This window comes from Chiloscyllium plagiosum, chromosome 19, assembly GCF_004010195.1.
Source record: "Chiloscyllium plagiosum isolate BGI_BamShark_2017 chromosome 19, ASM401019v2, whole genome shotgun sequence".
Classification (NCBI taxonomy): Eukaryota; Metazoa; Chordata; class Chondrichthyes; order Orectolobiformes; family Hemiscylliidae; genus Chiloscyllium; species Chiloscyllium plagiosum.
This window is the reverse complement of record NC_057728.1, coordinates 5,578,882-5,606,217: the sequence shown is the minus strand read 5'-3', so window position 1 is coordinate 5,606,217 and position 27,336 is coordinate 5,578,882. Positions and strand designations below refer to the sequence as shown.

At 42.3% G+C, this 27,336-nt stretch overlaps 1 protein-coding gene across 10 annotated transcripts in view; it reads right to left on the bottom strand.

Annotated features, from left to right (window-relative positions):
• The window catches only part of svopl (SVOP-like), a 158,058-nt gene that overhangs the window by 33,420 nt on the left and 97,302 nt on the right, over positions 1-27,336 (bottom strand). For 9 of the 10 annotated variants that reach the window (XM_043708975.1, XM_043708979.1, XM_043708976.1 and 6 more), the window contains 4 exons: positions 23,863-23,934; positions 21,338-21,462; positions 11,021-11,084; positions 2,100-2,225 (listed from right to left, as the gene is read on the bottom strand). In XM_043708975.1, the coding sequence (XP_043564910.1) occupies positions 2,100-2,225; positions 11,021-11,084; positions 21,338-21,462; positions 23,863-23,934 (387 nt within the window). The remainder of the gene's footprint in view (positions 1-2,099; positions 2,226-11,020; positions 11,085-21,337; positions 21,463-23,862; positions 23,935-27,336) is intronic. The other variant, XM_043708984.1, reaches the window with a different exon arrangement.

The following is a 27,336-nucleotide window of genomic DNA, read 5'->3' as shown; positions in this document are numbered from 1 at the left end:
CTATTGGCCAACTTCAGAACAGGCTAAACTTCAACTACGCTGTGATTCGGGACTCTCTTTGGCTTCCTACCTGCTGTTTCTGCTAATGTAGGTGATTAAACTCAATTGTACACAGTGGGTGGGGATTCTTTCACGACCATCTTCAGGTAAAAAAGATCTACTTGGCCCTCACTTATGTGGTCCACAAAAATCAGAACAAATGCAAACTGGTTAATTGCTCCCTTATTGAGAGAAAGTGAGGGCTGCAGATGCTGGAGATCAGAGCTGAAAATGTGTTGCTGGAAAAGCGCAGCAGGTCAGGCAGCATCCAAGGAACAGGAGAATCGACGTTTCGGTTATGCCCGAAACGTCGATTCTCCTGTTCCTTGGATGCTGCCTGACCTGCTGCGCTTTTCCAGCAACACATTTTCAGCTCAATTGCTCCCTTATTCTCAATCATCAGCAAAGTGATGGTGGGTGTTGTCAACAGTGCTATCAAGTGTCACTTGTTTAGCTCACTGATGTTTAATTTGGATTCAATGAGTATTACTCAGCTCCTGACCTGATTACTGGTGAATTCCAAAGGTGAGGCTAAACTCTGACACGAAACCCTGGTTTGCTCAAGCTGTGGCTTGAATTCAATCGGAAAAAACAAGAGAGCTCTCTACAGGTTGAAGTCCTATCTAGCAGAATGGGAGATGGTTGTTGTTGCTGGGCAATTGTCTTAGCCCAGGCCATTATTGCTAGAGTTTCCCAGGAATGTGTCCTGGGACCAACGTTTTTGGGTTTTTAAACGTGGGTTTCTCAGGCAAGAATACATAAAAGAGGTGTGGCTGACAGCCCAAATACCAATTAGAAGACTGAAACATCTGAAAGATGAAAAGACTGAAAAATGAACCTTTGCTTCATTTACAGTTTAAACTGTTTGTTTTTAAGGATTTCACAATGTTCACATGTACAACATTAAGTGGTTTCAAGTGCCTGGTGGTATCAGTTATTGAAACTTGAAAGGGCCTGGATGATTGACACTTTTACTGTTCTATACTGAATGGAATTTTTTTTAATTGTGAAAATATATGAATGAATCAATTTTTTTCAATGTCTTTTTAATAAATACAACTGTCGCTATAATGTACAATGGGTGAACAAATATTGAAATGCCATAACTTGTCACGGGGGAAGGTATGATGGGACTCAGGAGGTATTTAGGTGAAGAATGTAAAGTGTGAGAGGGAAGAACATAAGGAACAGGAGCAGGAGTAGGCCATCCAGCCCATCGCAACTGCTCTGCCATCAGCTCCACTTACCCACCCGCTCAGCATAACCCTTAATTCCTGCACTGTTCAAAAATCGATCTATCTTTGCCTTAAAAAACATTCAATAAGGAAGCCTCAACTGCTTCATTGGGTGGAGAATTTCACAGATTCATAACCCTTTGGGTGAAGAAGTTCCTCCTCAACTGAGTCCTGAGAGAGGAGAGAGGATGTGAGTGTGAGACCTGCGGGTCCTTGATCTTGTTTTCACACCTGGCTCTCCACAGCCAGTTGCCCCAATAGCTCTTTCTGTATATTTTCCAAGGTGGCCTGACCCAACTTCAGGTCGGTAAGCCCCACCCCGTGGCAATAAAGAACTCTCCTCTGGAGCCAGTATTTCCCAATGCTGATGTGCAAAGCCAGTACTTCTCCTAGCTCCCATTGCCCACGTTGTGGATATAAATGCAATCCTATTTCTCAGAGATGGCACACCTGACCATGCAGTATCACTCCTTCTGCATTGGGGGAGATGATCATATGCTGTGTGTTTAAGTTTCTCATCAGATCCTTCTAATTCTGAGGCTGTCACTAACACATAAACACAAGGGGGCTAGAATAGAAAGAATCATTAGAAACAAGGCAAGATAATCAATGTGCAAGTTTGAATAGAAGAATGGGCGGGGAGAATAAACAGTAAAATTGAACTAAGAGAGGAAGGAGGATGTCAGACTCCATGTACACCTGTAGTCTCTACATGAGCAGAACCTTCAGTAGCTCCACTTGTTTCCTATTGTCAACTTAAAATGTATGGATCAAACATTTGTTAACACTATGGCCTCTCAGAAAGGAGGGATTGCTTTGTCTCACCTTAAATACCACCAACAGAATGATACTTGGTATGGTGGAGATACGCACAAGCCAACGCCAGCCCAAAGTCGGGATAATTAGGTATGCCAGCAGGATCTCTATTATGGAGCCCAATAGCCAGAAGAGCTACAAAAAAAATGGAGAGATTAAAGTAATAATAGCGATTTTAAAAAAAATGAATGGCCTGGTTCCTCCCCTCACAGGCCAAGTGACATTTATATATTAGACCATAAAAAGCATCCCATCTGGGTGCATAACAATGTGATATGTCAACTGCTCCTCCTAAGACCACAAGACATTGAGAGAGTTGTGGACACAGGCCAGTCTATCACACAAACCAGCCTTCGATCCATTGACTCCATCTACACGTCCCGTTGTCTTAGGAAAGCAACCAACATAATTAAAGTTAAAAATCGCACAACACCAGATTATAGTCCAACAGGATTATTTGGAAGCACTAGCTTTCGGAGCACTGCTCCTTCATCAGGTGAACTTTAACAATTGACTGTAAACATTTGCAATAAATTCTGTGTCTTACAATCTTATACTCCACAACCACCTGATGAAGGAGCAGTGCTCCGAAAGCTAGTGCTTCCAATTAAACCTGTTGGACTATAATCTGGTGTTGTGTGATTTTTAACTTTGTCCACCCCAGTCCAAAACCAATTCCTCCAACTAACTAAAGACCCTTCCACCCTGGTTATACTCTCTTCCATCCTCTTCCGTCGGGCAGAAGATATAAAAGTTTGAATACACTTATAAACAGATTCAAGAACAGCTTCTTCCCCACTGTTATCAGATTTTTGAATGGACCTGTCAAATGTTAATTCTGATCTCTCTCTCTCTCTCTCTTCACCTTCTCTGTGTCTGTAACGCTATATTCTGGACTCTGTTCTGCTACCCTGATGTACTTTGTATGGTATGGTCTGCTTGTAGAACACACAAAACAACACTTTTCACTGTATGTTTTTACATGTGACAACATTAAATCAGATGTTGGATTGTTATACAGAACTGAGAAAGGCACAAAAACTTTAAGACAGCTAGAAGACATTACAACATTTCATACAGTAGCATAAGAGATATATATCTTACTCTCTGTTCAGAGAGCAGGAAGTAGTCAGTTAGAGTGTTTGACTGCTTCACAGCCCGTCAATTAAGCACTTAATGTAACAGTAATCTGCGCAAACATATAGTCCAGGCAGTATATGCAAGTCTGAGATGTCACAGTTAGCTATTTATAAATTTCCAGATATTCTGTCTCCACAAGAAGCCAAGTCTCTGTGGGTGAACATATAGGAAACCACACCAGGTCCCGGTGGCAGCAAGTGAAGCTGACGACAGTAAGTAAGAATGAGAAGTTGGTCACAGCAAGTTGGTATCAACAGCTGAAAGGTGAGAATTGCAGAGGCAACTGTCAGAAATGTTCTTTTCCTAAGATCTGAAGTCACAGCTGAAGGTCACATTTCACATCCAAAGCTGAAGGCTACAGCTATAATAAAGCAGACAACCAGAACAGAGGAACAGTTGTGAATACACTGTCATTCTCTTGAAAACAATAAGAGGCTACAATGTGTCTGATTTAAAGCCATGGCAGATTAGAAGATGCCCAAGACCGTTCTGATTCGGATGAACAGTTCCTGCTTAGAAGAAACCATTCTTACTGTTGTTATGGCTTACCTCTTAAGTCACCAGTTGCTTCCAACATTTTGTCATCCTTAGAAATGGTGTGAGAACAGAAAAAAAGGCATGCATGACATCACTCCAATTCACTTGTTGCATAAATGCCACACTTTGGTGCAACACAATAATTTCTTTTGGAGGAAAAAAATATAAAAAGAAAGCAACAAACTCTAAATCAGCAACCAGGAGAGAAAGAAAAACGAGAGAAGAGAAAAAGAAAGAAACATTACATTGCAATACAGATTCTTTTGTGTCCTGGCAGTTGTTGCTGTGTTCTTCCAGCCCACTTCTTGCCTACCTTAAAAAGAGTACAAAGCTGCATTGTAAGGATACAGAGTAAGCATGTGAACATGGATTGGCACTCCAGTGACATTCTTTTCAAATTTCAGTTCTTCACTTCAGAGATCAACAAATATCTGTTAAAGATAAACAGTCAAATGTGTCCTCACTTTAGGAACTGAAGGATTGCAATGAATAAAATATTGATATTGTGAGGGATAACTGCAAAGATCCAGACATAATCTTTCCATTTTTAGAAGACTGGCTTTAAGTCCGAGTCAACATCAGTCAACATAAAAATATTAACTGATGTGTATGCCAATGCTGATGCAAAGGTTTAGAATGTGAGTTTACTGAAGCTAACTGAGCTGTATGACTTACTAAACTAGCTATTGGCCACAACGTACCAAATATTCCCAAAAAGAACTCAGCATTAATGTATGGAACTTGTAAGTTCAAAGCAGTGATAGTAGGACAGCATTTTCTGCAAGTGCTTGACTCTAACAACAATTGTAGCCATCAAGAGGATTACCAAATCTTGTATCAATGTGAATTGTCTCAGCAACCAAAAGAGTGCCCGGCCTTTCATGACACATCCAAGATACATTACTGCGTTTACATATTAACATTAAGTTCAAGGGCTCAGAGATACCCAAAGTACAATGCAATTCTCTACAGCAGCATGTGAAAGTGGCCAATTAAGGACATTGTCAAAAAAGTTTTCAGATTCCTAACCATAGTCCGTAGACATGTAATGAGGTAACTGCATTGTTATAACTTACAAATGCTAGTCCATTCGTACAGGTGGTCAATTTGCCATACTTGTCAGAACAGTAGAAGCCATTATCTCTATCCATGTGATATATCTCAAAAAGAATGAACCATAGGCTAAGGCTGACATTGGTGCAAGTGCAAATACCATCCCATTATGCACTTTGCATGAGACATATTCAGGAAACTGTCACAAGGCAACCCACAAACAATTAGTTGTTTACTATGGGTGTGACATCCATTGCATGGGCATTATCCATCTTAAATATCAATACAACTCCTCGAAATGGATACCTGAAACCTTTTACCAGCATGCATAGATTAATGCATCATCACAATCCTCAAGGTAACCAATACGTCAATTTCAACACCTCAGATTCCAGACTGCAACATCAAGTCGCTCTAGGGCCCAACTAACCTTTACCTCAACCAGTTTGATTCCAATGACAACTTTAAAGATATTTCAATGTTACATCTTAAAGATGATGGCCAGCCCAGTATTTACCCTTGTCACAAATGCAGCATTCACGTTTAGGATAAGCTCAAATTGGAACTGGATTCCATGGTTCAAACAATATCAGTTGCAAGGTTGAGTATCGCACTGACTGGTGTAATTCTACGACTTATGTTTCCAAGAAAGCTGGCATTCTACAATTATATTTAGATCTGAAGGCAACAGAACATTGCACTCAAAAGATGCTCACACAAGATTCATATCCTGGGGAAGCTTATTCCCAAGCTTTCATGTGGCAAACATTTTTCCAAGCTCCGAACCAAGAATTGATATTGGTCCATATTTCTTGCCCTAGGCCTCACAAGAGTTGACAACTTTCAGAACACCTTTCAGTAGGTCCTGGTTTCTCAGATTACCATTTGGATTATCATCAACTTCAACATATGTTATCAAGACACAGGTCATACCACAGAGAATTTGCCAGATGGTCCCTGTATCTCAGAAGACACAGCAGTTCTCGTCCAAACTAAACACGAGAATGATACAAAACTCCATCAACTCTTGACAGTAACAAGGAAGCATGGTCTCTGTTCAACGGCCAAAAATGTCAAACTAACATGAGCTAAATCAATTTCTTCCGACCAAAATACTTTTCAAATGATAAGAGACACGGTTTTGTCAAAACAGAAGATGTAGAAAAGATGCCTAAACCACAAGATAAAGTTGACTTAGAAAGATGTCTTGGTTTTTCAACATTTTTAAATTTCGGTATACTCTAAATTTTGTGAGCGAAGAATCTTGAGATTTTCTTTCCAAAGGTATACCAGATACCTGGCAGATAATTTTCATCCCTCAAAAAAATATTTTCTCCCAGGTGTATTCTTCATTGTTATGGTCCCTCCAAACTTCACCATGTTGGAATAAGGTGCATTCTAGAATAGTTTTGGAGCACTTCTGTTAAAGGATGACAAACCTATTACATTTGATTCTAAACTCATGTGAACTGCTCCAACATAGAAAGGGAAACTCTCATTCCAGGTTTCAGAATATAAAGGTTCTATAAGCACCTATTCAGCAAGCTTTTCACTGTTCATGCTGACAACAAACTGTTGGAAATGATTAGCAGAAAACCTCTGACAAGTGTACCTCCATGGGAGTTGGTTTAGCTCAGTTGGCTGGATTGTTGGTTTAAAGAGCAGTGTGATGCCAACAGCATGAGCTCAATTCCCATCACTGGTGTGAGGTTACCATGATAGATTCTTCTTCTCAACCTCTTCCCTCGCCTGGTGGCCCTCAGGGTAAATCACCACCAGTCACTTCTCTCTAATGAGAGAAGCCCCTAGTGACACAACACAATGACGATCCATAGGTATGATTTCAAATCAAACATTCAGCATTCCCAATGCTCTTAGCTGAACTTTCAAATCCTGCTGAGAGCAAAGATATTTCTCTATGTCTACAAATAGATGCTGTCAAAACAGGATTTGAAGATATTGTTCACACCAATCCCATTCATTTTGGTGATGGTCAAGCTTGGCAGATAAAACAAGCCATGCCTGATGATATCCAACTGAAACAGCTCAAAGGGATCATTGGTGGCTGGCATGAATACATTCAACAGGTCCCTGAATAAGCACATTTTATCTGCTTATTCAGAGATGAACTGGGACTTTCTTGGAATAGAATTTTCAAAAGTCAACAATTTGTCAATTTCAAAACTCAAAGGATTGCGGAGTGATTACTCTACAAGTTCTACACTGAGACTAGATTAATCATAAACACATAGGTCACACAGGTTTGGAAAGAAATCCAGGAATCACTGGAATCTATTAGCCAAGCATTGACAAAAACACCAATCAACTAAATGAGCCAATGCAATACATATCAATTCAATCAACGATTGAGAACATCTCACCTTCCACACAAGATTCTTTCAGTCACACTGCAAGATCACAACAGATATTTTCCATGTCCAAGGATACATTTACATTCTAATACCTGACTGTTTCACCAAATTCCCTTTTAAGAGACAAATCAAAATTGTTCACACATTAACTACCATATTCTATATGTTTGATGTTCTCCAACAAGTTGTGTCCTATAACTATCTGCAATACTCTAATATACCCTTCCAAACCATATGTAGGCACTTTAACGGCCAAAAGTGTCAAACCTCAAATCAGTCGACTGTATTAGACATGATTGTTTCAAAATGGGAGATGTGGTAAGAATGCCACAAGACAAAGGTGACTTCAAAAGGTTTCTTCAACTTTTTGGCATTCAGTACATAATCTCTTCTCCTCACTATCCGCACTCTATTGGTCTCACAAAATGCCATGTCTTTATGATAAAGTTCATGAACATAAAATGCCAAGCTACTCGCGAAGATTTTCGGAAAGCCATTTTAAATCCACACGCTATTCCGTGAGACAATGGTTTTCTCTCACTGGTAGCTCTAAATCTTGGAAGACAAATCCACTCAGTCTTTCCCTCAAACAATCCACTAGCTGATCACATGTACACAATGTATTGTTAGAAAGAAGGGACAGAATGGTACAATGATCAATGAGCATGAACTTGAACCAGAACAAAGTATCAGAGTGCAAGATCTTCATGTGAATATATGGGTCCATGAAAGACAGTATGATGTTCTATCCCAGCTCAGGTCATACACACTGATGCAAACAATGGTCAGAATTTACAATGAAAAAGACAATACATCTGAGGTGTATATGACAAACCATCAGTCATACAGCCAATGACTCCAATGTTGAATGTATCCCACAAGGCAGCAGCCATATATTTATAACACATGATACAAATCCAACCACAATGAGCGATGGCACACCACTCAATAAAACTGTAAACAAAATCAGAAATTGCTGGAAAAACTCAGCAGAGCTGGCAGCATCTGTGGAGAGAAAACAGTCAACATTTTGAGACCAGTGACTCCTTTTGGAATGGAGTTCTATGTATAAAACATAATTAATACTTAAGTAACCATATAACCCAATGGTAGTGTCCCTGCCTTTGAGCCAAAAGGTCCAGGTTTAAGTCTCACCTGCCTTGGAGGTGTGGCATGACATATCTGGGAGGTTGATTAGGGGTAGCTATAACATGTGTGCACAGTAATCTGAGGTGTTGTATTGTTGTGAATAATTAGTTGTTAATAAACTTCTAGGAATCTGCCTCAATACAAACCAGGCTCACTATGTCACGTGTCCGGTGAGTCACATCACGTGATAGTCAGGCAGATTGTGGAGAGTGTTGAAGTAGAGTTAACATTTTGATTGAAGCTTCGGCATCTGGCATGGAGAAAGAGGCTAAATAACCCTTCAATCAGATTGAGTAAAACAAAAAGAGAGAGAAAGTTATAACTACTGGTAAAAGTAGTGTACAGGGTGTATAAAATACACAGAGAGGAGGATAGAATATAAGAGTCGAATGGACAGGTTATGTAACATTGCACAGAGAAAAGGTTAGAATACTGTGCTAAAGCATAACATTTTAAAATAACACCAATCCAACACAGATATTGAGAACAACAGAAGTTGTTCATGGTGAAAAATGCTCAAGATTTAGAAGAATGATATACACCAGCCAGTTTGTGAAGAACATTAAAAAGATGAGGAGAGAAAAACAGGTCCACAAGGAAAATAGATAAAAGGCTACCTCTTGACATGATTCTGTTTAAGACAAATGTGTTGATGATTCATTGAAATTCTGAATTTCCTTGCTGTTTCAGTAAAGATAATGTAAAGGCTAAAGTAAACCACAAACAATAAGCAAACAACTCATTCCAATCATCCTCTTCTACTAACAGTATTGTCCTCAGCCCATCTTTAGGGTCGTGCTTTAGACGTATATTAACACAGCACAGATATTATAGTTCCAAGGGGTCTTTTTCTATGTTGTAAACCACTACAGTTCTATGGGGGCAATTTTTGACTCACTTGTACCCTGTTTGTACTGAAAGAAAGGACTAATAATCAAAATAAAATTAAATGTTGTGTCATTACACTGACTTACTACAATATTGAAATCTGTACTACTTGTTCATTTTGGGCAAATCTGAACCCTGGTGACCAGACCCTCGATCAGAAACAGGAGGAGGCTTCATGTGTATCAGGCCTCAGGGTGGGAGGATTAATTCCCTGTTCTGGCCAATATGACAGCTCTAGGTTCCTCATAATTTGTTTGGGGCTCTCGTAGCACAGGGGACCCAAGTTGAAGTCCCAGCTGCTCTAATGGTGTATCATAACATCTCTAAGCAGGTTATTAAAAAAATAACTCTATAACAAACGAGAAGTGGTTATTAAATGATTACATTTTGTCCCACTGCTGCTCACCAGTTTTATTTATTTAGTGAATACAAATTCCCGGTGCTAAGCAATATCAGCCTCATTTGCTGAGTTTGAAGTGAAATTTTTACCACTTTTGTTTGGGTGGGACAGGGGGCAAGATAGTCCTTGGGAACATGCAGCATTGCTTACGTCCCTCTGCATGTGCTTAACGGCTTTTACTGAGGGTCCAGCAGTGGTAACACATAGGTCCCGCCTTGTCATGAAGCTGTTTTGTAAGGACCACTCTCAGTGTGGGAGTTCAAAGCCTACCTTGCGAATGATAGGGATCTTCATAAGAAGCTTACTATTGACCTCCTGAAGGATGGCTGCTGTTAGATTCTAAGTAGGGAAGGTTGCTTCATTTGGAGCACCAATGTGGAAATGGGCAATAGGTGCGTTTACGAGTGATGATGGAGTGGGTAAGCAAGGTGCCCCATGCATAACTTCATCATCAATTGATTGACACTCCAGACTTATAAGTGGCCGCTGCCAGTCATAATTAAAGAAACCAATGGATAAATCAAAGTAGTGCTTTCACAGGAGTCTTCTTTTCCCTCCTGTTGTTTGCAGCTTTCATGACCACGCACATCACCTCACACACAATTGATGCTGTATCTCTGTGTCCATGGTGCTGCTCCTTAGGGATTGAAATGTGAAAGGCACTGTTTTTTTTAAGCCTCAGCCCTTGTGCAAATCTCACGTCCAGATCGGCAGGTTACCAACTATGACACCTGCCTCCGCCTGGCAACTTGCTGATCACAGGTTAACAGTTGGTCTGCCATGACAATCCACCAGATCCCACACTGACCACTCCATATAGTAACTACCCACCTGATCTCAATGTCCACCTCATCTCTACCCACACCATATATCGAGCTCATTGATCCATTCGTGAGGCGGTCTTGATCAGAACTGGGAGAAAGTGAGGACTGCAGATGCTGGTGATCAGAGTTGAAAATGTGTTGCTGGAAAAGCGCAGCAGGGCAGGCAGCATCCATGGAGCAGGAGAATCGATGTTTCGGGCATGAGCCCTTCTTCAGGAATAAGGGCTCATGCCCGAAATGTCGATTCTCCTGCTCCTTGGATGCTGCCTGACCTGCTGCCCTTGATCAGAACTGGGCATTGGGGTTAATCTGGTTTTTGAGTATTTGTGTGGAACTTACACAAGATTAGCTGCCCATTAAATCTCCCTTTTGATCACCCACAGGCCTAATTTAACCATTTCCTTTTTGAAGGATTGAAGAAAGTATCACTTCAGACAAGAGACACAAGTGACCATTTAGGCTATCATTCAACTTTAGGCTGAGAAACAAAACCTCTCCTGTACCAAGGCATCAACGGTTGAAGTCTGACCACTTCCTTAGCTTTTCCGAGCGCTCACACTTTCTCACCTGTCCCAGAGGCAAAATACGACCTCGATATTTGGACGGCATGAACTCAGTCATGATAATAAATCTGCACAGAAGGAAATAAAATTGATGTCACTATTTCAAACCATCATAGAATGTTGCAGCACAGAAGGAGGTGATTCAGTCCCTTGTAACTGTGTAGGTTGATGATACACCAGGAACAACAGAACAGAGTCAAATATAAGTAACACAGAGACAACAGAGAACAACATAATCCCTATTCAACAACATACAATCTACACTTCATCAGGAACAACTAACACAGTTAATGAAAGTCCTTATCCAAACATGAAGAATTGAACAAGTTCTCTTGAGTGTGAAAATATTGAATCACCTGTAAAATATAATTTTCTTTCTTTGTTGTTTCATGGGATCCAGATGTTGCCTGCATTTGTTTTCCATCCCTAGTTGCCCTTAAACTAGACCCTTTCAGAGGGCGGTTAAGAGTCAATCACATTGCTGTGGGTCTGGTGTCACATATTGGTCAGATCAGGTAAGGATGACAGATTCCCTTCCCGAGGGGACATTAGTGAACCAGGTGGGTTTTACCACTTTCGGCAATAGTTGTCATGGTCACCATCATGGAAAGGAGCTTGGCATTCCAGATGTACTAATGGAGTATAACTTCCACCAACTTGGATGGTGGATTGGCATGGCACTTTTATCTGACATCATGGCCGGTGGTACAAATCTAATCAATTAAAAAAATGATAAATTGTGAGCTGATTCTTACACCCCTTTGGCTCAGTGCAAATTGTGTTGCGTTTGTTACAGGGATTCTCGCTGCAAGGCCCAGCAAAGTTACTTGCTGCATCTTCCCAAACTCGTTTCATTAACTACCTGCCCCAGCACCATGGTGTCCCTCACATTTAACTCTAGCCCTATCATACTGAATGGAGTTTCCGCAATAAGTTGCCATTCATGGGGGATATCTGCCAAAAGACCAGCATCCAACGTTCTCTTTATGCTACGCAGCAACCCAAATGGTCCATGCAGAAAAAACATAGGGAGTGTAGTGGGATTCCTCGCGACTGCACCATGGTTGAAAGGTTACTGTGCAAGTGGACAGGTGTTGGCAATGTGGGTTTCGTCCTCAGCAGCAACATAATGGCACTGCAGCTACAAAGGCACATTGTCCATGGCACATAGCAGGCATGGCTGACACTCTCTCACCCTGGCCATTGCTCAACCACCAGGCCACATACTTTACCTGTCCATAGCTATAAATTATCGGAACACCCTCACTAAGACTCTCCTACTCTGTTCCCAAAGCCCAATGGTCACCTGCAGCTTGTCATTGTCCAGTTAGGGAATGAATATCACCGGCAGAGAAGCAATGGGACAATTCAAACACGTGCTTTCACTAAGAGCCAGCGAAAGGAAATATGGCTCCATCTTGCCCCCACCAAATGCCGACAGCTTGTCCTTGACAGTCCGTGGTACTCTGCTGCATCCAGGTGCCACCTGCTGGAACTGGGTGTCAGTGCAGTTCTGCCTCCCTTGTCAGGCCTGATGCAGCTGAGCTCTGTCAATACACCAGCTCAGCATCCTCATCCTTCTCCTCAGATGCCTCCTCCCGTTCCCGTTCCCCTAGCTCCTCAGCATCTAACACACTCCCTCGTTGACTGCTCCAAACGGGTGCAGCACATCATACCAGCATGATATAGTCCCCACTCCCCACTGCCCATTTCCATGTCCCCTTTTCCCTCAGCTGTACCCCAGCAGCCCATTGTCACCCATCCCCCACTTGTGCAGCGCCTCCACATTGAATTTCACCCCCAACTGCCCCCTGAACCCCAACATTATACCTTCATGTTGCCCACCCTGCTCCTCTCCATGCCGCCTATGTAGGCCGTGGTGATGTTCAGTTCCAATAACAGTTCCTCCTCCTTGTAAAAGAATAGAAAGAAAAGTGCCGTGCTGAACTTCACTTTTGATTGTGCTGCATGGCTGAGACTCCTGTAAGATTCTGTCCTGTGTTTCCAATGATCAACTGAAGAATAGAAGTTCAGACCACACTCCTGCAGCATGACCCTGGCACTGTGACCAATTCAGCTAGCACTATCAGTCCCGTACTCACCCATATAACATGAATGCTCAGGTCAGTATTGAAGCAGGGTATGTTTGTTGCCAAAGCAACTGCAGGGGGCGCTCTCACTACACATACAGTTGCTGCGTCTGTAATGTCAATGCATCCCAGCAGGAACTTTGTAATAAGTTGTAGGGGAATTTGTTCATTGTGATAAACTGCATTGCAAAAGGCATTCAGGCAACTGATCCATGAAGGAGGAAGTGAGGACTGAGAATGCTGGAGTCCATTTTTAAAACAAAGTGCTGTCAGTGGTGAAATTGTAGGAACGATAAAGTTTGGCTGCAGGGGGAGTTGCATCATTCGTACCCCAAGGTCAGCAAGGGACAGTGAGGGCTCAACAAGGGGACAGGAGTGCAGGGGCTGGGGGAAGTGTGTGGAGAACTGGGAGGTGAGGAGACTGGAGAATAAAGCAAAGGACAGGCAGCTACCATGGGTGCATAATTTCTGGTTCTGTTGGCAGTGCAGTGTGAGCGCAGAGCGAAGGTATCCAAAGCAGCAACTAAAATAAACAAAACTGCATGCATCATAACTAACTTTATTTAAATGACATGGAATGCTGCATCCAAACTATACTCCCACCCCATTTATTGGATTATATGGTTTTACTTACAAGTAAAAGGTATTTGGGCCATAACAAGTCGTCAGTTATTATGTCTGAGATAGATTATATTTATACAGTTAAAAATCACACACAACACCAGATTATAATCCAACAGGTTTAATTGGAAGCACACTAGCTTTCGGAGCGACGCTCCTTCATCAGGTGATAGTGGATCACCTGATGAAGGAGCGTCGCTCCGAAAGCTAGTGCTTCCAATTAAACCTGTTGGACTATAACCTGGTGTTGTGTGATTTTTAACTTTGTGCACCCCAGTGCAACACCGGCATCTCCAAATTATATTTATACAGTATCTTTCATGATCTCAAGATGTCTCCAAACACTCATCGACCAATGGAGTGTTTTTTTTAAAATGTGGTTGCTGCTGTGATGTAGGAGACATGGAAGTGAATTGGCCCACAGGAAACTTCCACAAGTAGCAATGTAGCACTGACCAGATTATCTGCTTTTGTGATGTTTACCAAGGAATAAATATTCGCCTGGAAACCCAGAAAAGCTCCTCTGCGCTCCGAAAGAATGTTATTAAGTTTTTATAGACCCCCAATTCAGGCAGCGGTTTAACATTTTGTCGGAAAAGGCAATGCTTCAGACGGGGCAGCGCTCCCTGCTTGAGCTGGAGTGTCAGGGCGTGCTCCTCTTGACCCAGAGGTAAAAAAGTGAATAACTGAGTTGCAGCAGAATCCATGGGCAGAGTTCCACAGAAGCTTTAGGTGTCAGCTTTGGATCCTTGGAGTTGCTACACCCTCAGTGATGACAGCAACAGGCCCTCCTGCCTGACCAAGTGGGCAGATAGCTTCAGCCGAGGAGTTACAAACAAAACTGGGTCCAATGTCATAAAAGGACCATTGATCTCCTGAGACCTGCAGGCAGAGTTAATAGCAAGCTGTACTTGATGTAATTTGGCCTGCATGAAGGCATGAAGCAATGAAAGTGTGTGGTTTGGACAGGTCATGCTTTGTCTTAATGGCTCCAGTACCAGATGGAATATGAGATGGAGTGTGTGTCTGCATGCATGCGTGTGTGTGTGTGACACCCCGTCCATGCTGTGAAAGTTGTACCAGTTTTAGCACAGAGCGTGTCTGTTGGGAGTTATCAGGGAGTTGCCATGAGACAGCACGCTCATAAAGGCATTAGGTGGCCATTGAATTGGTACTGAAGCCTTTTGAAAGACAGGTGGCAGTGCCTCAAGTCTACATGTTCACCCCTGCAGCGGGAGAGCTGCTCAATCTGGTCAGGGAGCAGAGTGGACTCTCCAGTACAGAGAGCGAGGGCAGAGTGTTAAAACCACACACTGACCAACCCAATGTCAAGAAGGATGCACAAGCAAAGCTGGACTGTGATTTGACCTAAATTAGTTGTGTTCTTCACTGCAGGTCTTCACATTCAGAAAGAGCATCAACTGCAGCAAAGCAGCTCTCCGTCTCTAAGGGTGGTGACAGAGAAGATTCAGGGATACACCAGCACATCTTCACTCTCACCCCCTCCCCAACAACACAGAGAACTCTCCCACCACAACTAGCTTCAGGGTCACAAACTGAGAGCACATCACAGTAAATGTTGGAGGATGCAACAGCTGAGGTCTTTAACATCTAAAGAACCATTGGAGACCTTATCCAAACTGAACCCTGTGCTCACAATGTAACTCTTAGAATGACTAAAAGACAACTTCTTGCAATTCACTGGTTGCATGGTCACCATTAGGCTAGTCTTTTTTGTTCTTCCATTATTTTTTAAATGAATTCAAATTTCACTGTCTGTCACGGTGGGATTCCAACACATGTCCCCAGAACATTAACCTGGGGATTCTGCATTACTAGCTTAGCAACATTACCACTGCCTCCTTCCAATTGATGTAAAAACCCATTTGGTTCATTAACGTAATTGGGAAAGGAAATTTGCCGACCTTACCTAGACTGATGTACATGTGACTCCAGACCCACCACAATGTGGTTAACTCACTTTGGGTAATCGGCATTCGGCAATAAGTGCTTTCCTAGTTAACAGCATTCACTTCCCACAATGGAGTAAATTAAAAAGTGCAGCAGAGACTACCATGCTCTAGAATAGGCCTTCTCAATCCTGAAGAAGGGCTAATGCCCGAAACGTCGATTCTCCTGTTCCCTAGATGCTGCCTGACCTGCTGTGCTTTTCCAGCAACACATTTCCATCTCTTCTCAATCACACCAGAGTTAACCTAGAGTTGAGCAAGATGAGGCAAGACATTGTCCAACAAGATAGGAAGCCATAGGTGAGGTGCTGGTGAATAAATGCAACTGTTTCTGCCTAAAATAGCACTCAAGCTGGTGTTTGCAACTTTGAAATTGTGCAAATGATTAACATTCATCACATATTGCCAATATGAGTGACAGGCTACTCTAAATTTGAATGTGAAGTGTGTCCCTTCAGCGGTCATGAATTGTATCACCTCCTCTAGGTAGTGCAAGGGGCATGAATGTGCAAACTTTAATCTGATTGATAAAAAACAGAAGGAGCTTCCTCATTCCAGGTTAAATCGAGGCCAATAGTTTCTTAGTCAGGGTCTGAGGACCCTATTATATGAAGCCTCCTCCACTGCCCTGTTATATTTGACCTTCACTCATGAATTGCAGTGTCAAAAATACTGCATCCATGGCACCACATTGAACATGTGCCAGTCACACTCTCAATGAGCATGCTCCACTCATGAGCCATAAAATTATCTGCTGTAGTGAGGATAGGGCACATTAGTTTTCCTTGGGAGTGCTGAATAAGGCCGAGACAGAGATGGCACATTGATCACCACTTCTACAAACCAAGCCTCATGAAGTAAAGATGGGGCAACCTGCTCGTGCGCTGGTGCTGATGTCACGATGCATGCAACATGTTAACAACATCCACAGCAGATGCACAGCTCCAGGCTATTACAGCTGCCAAGAGGCAGCTTTTTGGCATTTTGAGTCATCAAAATTTTTAAAATATATATTTAAGTTGGAGGCATCCAGATTTAAGAAACACACTACCATATTCCTTTAGCAGGCCTCAAAGTTCCCTGAACTATGCCAAACTCCCTCCAGACTCAACTACCCTAAAGAGAATTGATCCAAAGTCGAATGGAACACCTCATCAGAAGGCATGCAAACATTAAGAAGAATCCTAAACTCTACTGGAGGCACATAAATGGTGAAGGAGTGGGAACGGTAAGAGATATGAGCCTGAAAAGCAGAGTTACACATAGAGGCAAGGTATATGGATGATGTAATAAATGACTAATTTTCTTTTGTCTTTCCCAAGGAAGTTGATGTTGCCCAAGCCATAGTGATAAAGGAGGACATTTAGTCACTAAATTGTTAAGAAGAAAATATTCAGTAAGCTGTCAATACTTAAAGTTGACAGAGCACTGGATCCAAATGAGGTGAATCTAGAGACCGAAGGGAGGGAGGAGGAAATTGCGGACACACGGACCATAGTTTTTCAGTTTTGTTAGACTCAGGATGCTGACATCAACTGAGAAATTATGCCCTTGTTTAAGATGTGTGTCAGGAGAACTTCAGTAATTCAGTAGTGTCAGGGAAACTTCTAGAAACAATAATTTGTTTTAGAATTAATTGTCGCATGGAATAATACAGGTTAGTTAAATCTATCTAAATGGCTGGAACGTTTTGAAGAGATAACAGAGAGGGTTAATGAGGGCAAAGCTGGTGTTGCAGTGTGCATAGTTTGCCAAAAAGTGTTTGATACAGTGTCACACCACAAACGTGTGAGCAGAGTCAGAGCTCAGGTAATAAAAGGCACAGGAGCAGTGTGGATACAAAGCTGACTGAGAAATAGGGTGCAGATGCTTTGTGGATAGTTTTGAGGCTGGAGAAAGATTTACTGCAGAGCTCCCCGAGGGTTGGACCTTGGGACTCTTGCTTGTCCTGACATATATTAATGAGTGATCATGGTGTGGGATGGACGGGGGGGGGGGGGACAATTTCCAATTTTGTGAATGATATAAAATGTGGAATAATTGTCAACTTTGAGGAGGACAGAGACACGTAGGTGGAGTGGGGGAATAGGTGACAGATAAAGTTTAATGTGAAGAAGTGTGAGATAATAGTGCAATAAGGATACTATTCTAAAGAGTATGCATGTGCATTAAGTCAGTGAAGGTGGTAGGATAGGCAGAGAGAGCAATTAATAAAGCATATACTGTAATATCCGAGGCTTTATTCACAGGGGCACAGAGTTAGGCCTCAGCTGGTGCATTGTATACAGTTCTGGATGTCACATTTCAGCAAGCATGTTGGATTGAATGCAGGAAAAGGTTTCCAGGAATGGTTCCAAAGATGAAAAATTCAATTATGAGTATAAGTTGGAGAGAAGACAGCAATGAGAGGAAATAGAAGGCTTCAAAATTACGGTGGGTCTGAACGGTAATGGATGGGGAGAAACTGTTCCCACTTGTAAAATGATCAAGAATGAAATGGGTATAGATTGAAAGTAATTTACAAAAGAAGCAAATGAGAAGTGAGACAATGTTTTCACTCAGCAAGTAGTTAGGATATGGAAAGCACCGCCTGGGAATGCGGTGGAGACAGGTTCCGTTGAGGCATAGAAACAATTTACAGGTTGTTGGGATAAAGGCAGAAAAAAGGCGTTAAGTCATCATGGTCATTCAGAGAGCTGGTAAAGACAGAATTAACCAAATGACTATCGCCTGCACATTAACAATCTGTGATTATATGAAGGCAACTCAATTTTTATTTCCAATTTCTTCAATACTAGTCCCAGCTGAAATTTAAATCCCTTCCCAGAACATTGTTTCTCTCTCCACAGTTTCTGCTGGGCCTGCTCCACATTTCCAGCATCAACAGTATTTTGCTTTGATATAATAGCTGTCTATTCTTGCCTTAGTGTTGTGAAACCCATCTAATCCTCTATGATTGTGAAGTGGATAGTCTTTCTAAACATTGAGTACAGTTTGAGAGAAAAAGATTTAAATTTATGGCACACTTTTTCACAAATGTCTCGAAGTGCTTCACAGGGTGGATAAAGAGTTGAATTGGAAAAAGCACAACAGGTCAAGCAGCATCAAAGGAGAAAGGGAGTCAACGTTTCAGGTCAGAACCTTTAATCAGGAATTCCTTTAGTTTTGAAGTGCTGAAATGTTGGATAAAACAGCACAAACAGCAATGCGATAATGACCAAATAACCTGTTTTATGATGATCACTGGTGTGCAATTATGAATCAGAATATCAGATGTAATCGCCCTCTACTCTTCCTCAAAATAGTGTCAGAGAGCTTTCCTATCCACTCCTAGAGAGCAGATAGGACCTCAAATAAACATCTCATTTAGAAGATGTACTCACTGTGTACTACTCTGACGTGCCAGCTGAGATGTCCACACTCCCTCTGCAGACCATGAGCCCTCAGCCTTCTGACTCAGAGGAAAAACCAAGGAACACAGGAAGTAGGAATAGGCCATTTGGTCCCTGGGACCTCTCTGCCATTCAACTAGATCATGGCTGATCTTCAACCTCAAAGCCATTTTCCTGCACTAGCCATGTATCACTTGACATTTCTAATACATAGAGAAAGAAATACTGCTATTAACTGATTACCTGCAGTTTTGTATATTCAACTATGCTTCTGAAACATTGCGCCTGTAGTAAATACTGGAAGAGCATTGTACACAATAGCAAACACTGCAGATGGCAAATCAAATCCTTGATTTATCCTGCCCTTTTCATCCAAGAACACTTGCTTTTGATGATGCTGTTTTGGATCTAACAAGAATTTTAGATAATCCAACAAATAACTCACTGGAAACACTGAACCATGTAATGTCCAGCTAAGGCTGAAGAACAATAGGAAGTTGGAAAAGGTAACACTACAAATGGTCAGGGTGAGGAAAAGTTGGATGATTGATGCATCAATTGAGGGATGGCAGTATTGGTAATCCCACAGCAACGTGGTTGACTCAATGCATTTATGATAGATAATAAATGCTGGATGACCAGCAATACCTGCCAAACCCTAATGAACAATTTTCAGAATTTTGATACAGAGACAGAGAAGAACAAGTTCACAAGTTGTGTGGACAAGTTGAGTGAGTGGGTAAATGCATGGTAGATGAAGTACAATGGCGATAAATGTGAGGCTATCCAAATTAGCGGCAAGAAACAGGAAGGCAGCTTATTATCTGAGTGGTTATAAATTGAGGGAGGGGAATGTGCAACAAAAGCTGGGTGTCTGCATACACCAGTCACTGAAGATAAGCATTCAGGCACAGCAGGCTGTAAAGAAGGCAAATGATACATTAGTCTTCATTGCAAAAGGATCCAAGTACTGGAGCAGGGATGCCTTACACAATTATACAGGGTTGTGGAGCATTGTGTGCAGTTCTGGTCTCCCTATCTGAGGAAAGATGTTCTGATTATTGAGGAAGTACAATGTCGGTTTACTAATCTGATTCCTTGGATGGCAAGACTGATATATGAAGAAAGACTGGATCTGGTAGGACTATATTCACTGGAATTTAGAAAAATTAGGTTGGGGGTTGGAAGGTGGGGGTGGGGGTGGGGAGGGGGGCGGGGGAGTGGTTAAGAAATTTCATAGTGACCCATTAAATTCTAATATGCCCAGACAGACTAAATGCTGAGTGGATGTTTTCAGGGGTCATAGTTTGAAGATACAGGGTAGGATGTTTTGGACTGAAGTGAGAGATTTCATCATCCAGGGATTAGATTAGATTAGATTAGATTACTTACAGTGTGGAAACAGGCCCTTCAGCCCAACAAGTCCACACCGACCCGCTGAAGCGCAACCCACCCAGATCCATTCCCCTACATTTACCCCTGCCCCTAACACTATGAGCAATTTAGCATGGCCAATTCACCTGACCTGCACATTTTTGGACTGTGGGAGGAAACCGGAGCACCCGGAGGAAACCCACGCAGACACGGGGAGAATGTGCAAACTCCACACAGTCAGTCGCCTGAGGCAGGAATTGAACCCGGGTCTCTGGCACTGTGAGGCAGCAGTGCTAACCACTGTGCCACCGTGCTGGGTATGGTGAGCCTGTTGTAATTCTGTGAGTGGTTGAGGCCAAAACGTTCGATGTTTTCAAGAAGGAGTTAGATATAACTCCTAGCGCTAAAGGGATGATAGGAGATGGGGAGAAATTAGAAACAAGGTATGGAGTTGGATGATCAGCATGGTGGCACAGTGGTTAGCACTGTTGCCTCACAGCACCAGAGACCCGGGTTCAATTCCCGCCTCAGGTGACTCTCTGTGTGGAGTTTGCACATTCTCCCCGTGTCTGCGTGGGTTTCCTCCGGGTGCTCCGGTTTCCTCCCACAGTCCAAAAATGTGCAGGTTAGGTGAATTGGCCATGCTAAATTGCCTGTAGTGTTAGGTGAAGGGGTAAATGTAGGGGAATGGGTCTGGGTGGGTTGCTCTTCGGAGGATCAGTGTAGACTTGTTGGGCCGAAGGGCCTATTTCTACAGTGTAAGTAATCTAATCTAATCTAGTTTGAATGGCAGAGCAAGCTGGAAGGGCCGAATGGCCTACTCCTGCTCCTATTTTGTACATTCTATATTCTATGACAACAACACGTTTCTTACCCTTGTGAATGACCAGCCACTCCACATCCAACCATGGAACGGAGGAAGACAAACCAGCCATAGGTGTGTGCAAAGGAAGTCAAGCCTGAGTAATAGGAACTCCAGACAGTGACAAGCAGAAGAATCTGGAACAGAAGGCAAAGTCAGAAACACAGATTCCATATTGACTAATTTCCCAAAAACCTGGAGTGTTACTCACATTGGGTACCTTGCCCATAAATATTAAAAAAAAAAGCTTTGTATCTTTTTTGCCCAAAGCTAACATGCATTTACCTGAAGGCAGGTGTTACAGTCTGCGTGTACATTCCAGGATACGCTTGGTAACACATTATTAAAGTTTTGGATTCTTGGATGTTTGCCAAAAATATTTGGAGAAAAGCAAGAGAGCAGATTTCAAAACATTTATGCCATTTGTTTTTCTATAACAAGGAAGGGGAAAATGAAAGAAATATGTAGGCCAGACCGGGGAAGGACAGCAGATTGTTTTCACCTGAAGGACCCTAGGGATTCAATTGAGTCTTTACAACAATTCGATAACTTTATAGGCAGTTCTCTCTCATCAAAAAAAAGTTATTTGTTGACTGAACTCAAACTGTGAAACTGCTATAGATCTATGAACTTGCATTCTCTAGATGACTAGTCTAGGTCTACAGAATGGTTACCCTAGTAGAATGGTCACCTCACCCATATACACAGAAAAGCTTTGTGCGTAGAATACATTATCAACACTGCAGTAATAAACTGGTTAGCTACCATTCTCTAAAAATTCAATGAATAATTAACCTCCATCTGCAAACTGAAATGATATCTGCATTCATTTCACCCACAAGTCCCAACCTCTCTTTGTTTCAAAAATGATGAAGTACAAGATATAGAAGCAGGGGATGAGATTTGGGTATTTGTGATTGCTTATCATTCAACAAGATTAACACTGACTTTCTACCACAACTCCACCTTCTCGAATCCATTAATCCCCTCAGTACTCAAGAATGCATCAACCTCTCCCTTGCGTATACTTAACAAGGTAAAGAATTCCAAAGATTCACACCATTCACCAACAACCACCCGTCACCCCTTCAAACATTGCACCTTGAAGCAAATAAATCCCATACTGGGTAATGAGACCAAGACTGTACACAATCTCTATGCAATTGTAACACAGTCTTCTTGTTTTTACATTTCAACTCTCTTGTCATAAAAGCAAACAGATCATTTCCTTCAGCCCACTTGAAACATTTATTGTGTTACTTTCCCTGCAGGTGCTGCCAAAGCTTCTCCAGCACTTTTCATTGCATTTCAGTAGTCCCGCATCTGCAATATTTCATTTATATCAATTTTATTGAACAAGGTGAGGAAGCTAATAATAAGGTAATGAGGTTCACGAGAAAATTAAGTAGTGTGTGTGAAATGTAATCAGTTATGGTCTCAACTTCCTGTTGATTTCACAAAAACAAAATGAGTTCCATCAGCCCACAAAACTTTTCTGGAAGTGAGTAACTAATTACTAGCCAGTAAAGTAAGGAGAATATGAAATTCAGACACCAGTATTCTATTTGGCATTTGCGACATTCAAAAATTAAAGAATTCACAAAGCACAAAGATAAATTTTGGTGCACCTTATGAGAAAATGTGTTTCAAGCTTCTCTCTCTGCTCCTCCAGTGTCTTTAATAATCATGTTGTTTATCTGATATGCAGTAATGGATGAGCAGAAATTTTCTCCAATTAAATATTGGGAAGTCTGAAGCCAATGCCTTTATGCCCCTGCCATAATCTCCAGTCCCTAACCACCCTCTCCTTGTCATTGGTGCAAGGTTGAACTAGACTGTCCGCCACCTCAATGGTAGACATGACTCCAAGATGAGCTTCCAACTGCATGCTCACACCATCACTAAGATAACCCATTCCCAATGCTATAACATTACCCATCTCTGCTGCTACCTCATCTCTCTTGCTGCTGAAAGCCTCGTTCATACCTTTGGCACCTACTGACTTGACTATTCTTGCATCGCACATTCTACCCTTGGCAACCTTGAGGACATCCAATACTCTGCTACCCGACTTTTCACTCAATGCCATTTACCCATCATCCCATTGCTTTCTAGCCCAAACTGGCCTCTGGTTAAACAAAACCTCAATTTTAAAATCCCTATCCTTGTTTTCAAATCCCTCCATCATCTGGCCCCTCACCATCTCCGGAACTTTCTACAGCCCTTTAACCCTCCAAGAAATGTGCACATCTCTAATTCCGGTCTCTTGAACACCACCAGTTTCAATCATACTTCTACTGGCATGGCTGTAGGCTAACTCTTCAGCTACTTAGGCTCGAAACTCTAGAACTCCTTCCCTAAACTTCTTCATATCTCTACTTTGTTTTTACCTATGGAGACACAGCTGAAAATTACAACGAAGATTTTAGTCATCTCACATGACCCAGTGTTCCTTTCAGCTTTTATACCACCTGGATGCAACGTCATTCTGTTACGTTAACTTTTTAAACTTGTTTAAGGAATCATTTTTCACTCACCTTCCAACGTCCATACCTGTCGGCCAGGTAACCCCAAATCCAACTGCATGACATGAAGCCCAGAAACACCATCTGAAACCATTTTATTAAAGGCACAAATTAGGCAGAGCTTGGCCTTAATTTCATTCAGGTCATACTGACTTATTACAACTTCTCAAAGAAGAGAGAGCCCCCATCAGAGTGCATTTTGGTCATGTCCACCCCACTAACCCCTCAACTTCCTATTTCAAAGATCAAAAATGTCCTTTCAGAAAGCAATCATCACATTTATCCTTTGACAGTTGATCATACTCATCCAACCATAGCATATTAAACTACTCTGAAACTCTTAACAAATCAGCAGCTGTGGCTGACAAAAGAGATGAGACTATAACATAAAACTAAAAGAGGGATCTCATTTTAGTTGATTGCAGAACCCTGGCAGGTTAAAATCTACAACATCAGCTCGATTAAGAATTGAGTAGCACAGTTGGCAATGAAATTCAATGCTTTGAGATAACCTCCCCTGTTATATTTTCTTGGAGACATATCATGACTCCAGTGAATAATTCATCTGTCCCACTCTTACAAGAAAATTAGAAACATAGAATCACTACAATGTGGAAACAGGCCATTTGGCCCAACAAGTCCACACTGACCCTCCAAAGAGTAACCTACACAGATCCATTCCCCTACCCTACATTTACCCCTGACTAATGCCCCTAACCTACACTTCCCTGAACACAATGGGCAATTTACCATGGTCAATCCACCTAACCTGTACATCGTGGGAGGAAACCCACGCGGACAAGGGGAGAATGTGCAAACTCCACACAGACAGTTGCCCAAGGCTGGAATCAAACCCGGGTCACTAGCGCTGTGAGGCAGCAGTTTCATAGGTGTTGATTTTTGTCTAATTGTTTGTTATGCACCTTGTGTTGTTGATGCAGTGTTCTATAAATGATTTATTATTGTATTATTACTTGGACAACACAGAGAATTGGGAAAATCCAATAAACTGAAAGATGTGAAAATAGGCAAAGACAGACAAAAATTACAATAATAACTGGAAAAATGATTTTTATTCAATCATGTGACATGGGTGTCACTGGCTAGGTCAGCATTTGCTGCCCAAGGGTAGTTGCCTTGAGAAGGTGGAGGTGAGTGGTCTTCCTGAACTCCTATAATCCATTTTTGGGAAGATACCCCACAGTATTGTAGGGAAGAGAGTTCCAGGAGTTTGACCCAGTGACACTGAAGGAATGGGATATATTTTTAAGTCAGAATGGTGAGTGGCTTGGAGAGGAACTTGCAAGTGGTGGTCTTCCTATAGTGGCTGCTCTTGTCCTTCTAGAGGAAGTGGTTGTAGGTTTGGAAGGTGCTGTCTGAGGATCTTTGGTAAATTTTTGCAGTACATCTTGTAGATAATACACACTGCTGCTACTGAGTGCCAGTGATGGAGGGAGTGGATGTTTTGGGGGTGTGGTTCCAATCAAGTGGGTTGCTTTGTCCTGGATGGTGTGGAGCTTCTCAAGTGTTGTTGGAGCTGCACCCATCCAGGCAAGTGGAGAACATTCATAACACTTCTGACTTGTCCATTGTAAGTGGGGGACAGCCTTTGGAGAGTCAGGAGGTGAGTTACTCACTGCAGTATTCCTCTGACCTGCTCTTGTAACCACAGAAAAAAAATCCAGTTCTGTTTCTGTTTAGTGGTAATCATCAGAACGTTGACAGTGGGAGTTTCAGTGATGAGGATGCCATTGAATATCAAGGGATAAATCTTGGATTGACTTTTACTGGAGGTGGTCATTGGCTGCCATTTGTGTGGTGTGAATCCTATTTGCCACTTGTCAGCCTAAACCTGGATATAGTGCAGATCTTGTTGCACTTGAACATGGACTGCCTCAGTATCTGAGGAGTTGCAAATAGTGCTGAACATTGCACAGTGAACATCGCCACATCTGATCTTATGATGGAGGGAAGGTCATTGATGAAGCAGCTGAAGTTAGTTAAACCTAGGTCACTACCGTGAGGAACTCATGCAGAAGTATCTTGGAGCTAAAATAACTGGCTTCCAATAACCGCAACCATCATCCTATGTGCCAGGTATGATTCTAACCAGGGGAGCATTTGCCCACTGATACCAATTCATTCCAGTTTTGCTAAGGTTCCTTGGTGCCACACTTGGTTGAATGCAGCCTTTAATATCAAACGCTGTCACTCTCACCTTCCCTCTGGAATTCAGCTCTTTAGTCCATGTTTGAACCAAGGCTGTAATGAGGTCAGAAGGTGATTGGCCCGGGTGGAACACAAACTGGGTGTCACTGAGCAGGTTATTGCTGAACGGGTGCTGCTTGATAGCACTATTGATGACCCCTTCTATCACTTTCCTGATGATCGAGAGTAGACAGATGGGGTGGTACTTGGCTGGGTTGCATTTGACCTTCGTTTTGTGTACTGGACAGATCTGGGCAATTTTTCACAATGTCAGATAGATGCTATTGTGGTCCCTGCAGTGGAACAGCTTGGCTAGTTGTTGGGAAGTTTTGGAACACAAGTCTTCAGCACTATTGCTGCAATTTTATCAAGGGCCTACAGACTTTGCAGTATCATGAGGAAAGTGAGGACTGCAGATGCTAGAGAGTCATGGTTGAAAAAGTGCAGTGCTGGAAAAGCACAGCAGGTCAGGCAGCATTCGAGGAGCAGGAGAATCGACGTTTTGGGCATAAGCCCTTTATTAGAAATGTGTTGAAGGACTTATGCCCGAAACATCGACTCTCCTGCTCCTTGAATGCTGCCTGACCTGCTGTGCTTTTCCAACATCACACTTTTTGATGGGGTACTGGGCTAATGGTCGGATACTTGGTAGTGTGGATGAGCAGAGGGATCTTGGTGTCCATGTACACAGATCTTTGAAAGTTGCCACCCAGGTAAATAGTGCGGTGAAGAAGGCATATGGCGTACTGGCTTTTATTGGTAGAGGAATTGAGTTCCGGAGTACTGAGGTCATGTTGCAGTTGTATAAGACTCTGGTGCGGCCACATCTGGAGTATGATGTTAGGGGTAGGTTCTTTACTCAGTGAGTCGTGAGTTCATGGAATGCCCTGCCAGTAGCAGTGGTGGACTCTCCCTCATTATGGGCATTTAAGCGGGCATTGGATAGGCATATGGAGGATAGTGGGCTAGTGTAGGTTAGGTGGGCTTGGATCGGCGCAACATCGAGGGCCGAAAGGCCTGTACTGCGCTGTATTCTTCTATGTTCTATGACTAAGTATACAGTATTTCTAGCCATTGCTTCACATCATGTGAGTCGAAATGGCTGAAGACTAGTATCAGTGATGGTCAGGACTACTGGAGGAGGCCAAGATGGATCTTCCACTTGGCACTTCAAGCTAAATATTGTTGTGAATGCTTCAGTCTTACCTTTTGCAGTAATGTGTTGGGCTCCCCATCATTGAGGATGGGGATATTTGTGGAACTTCCTCCTCCAATGAG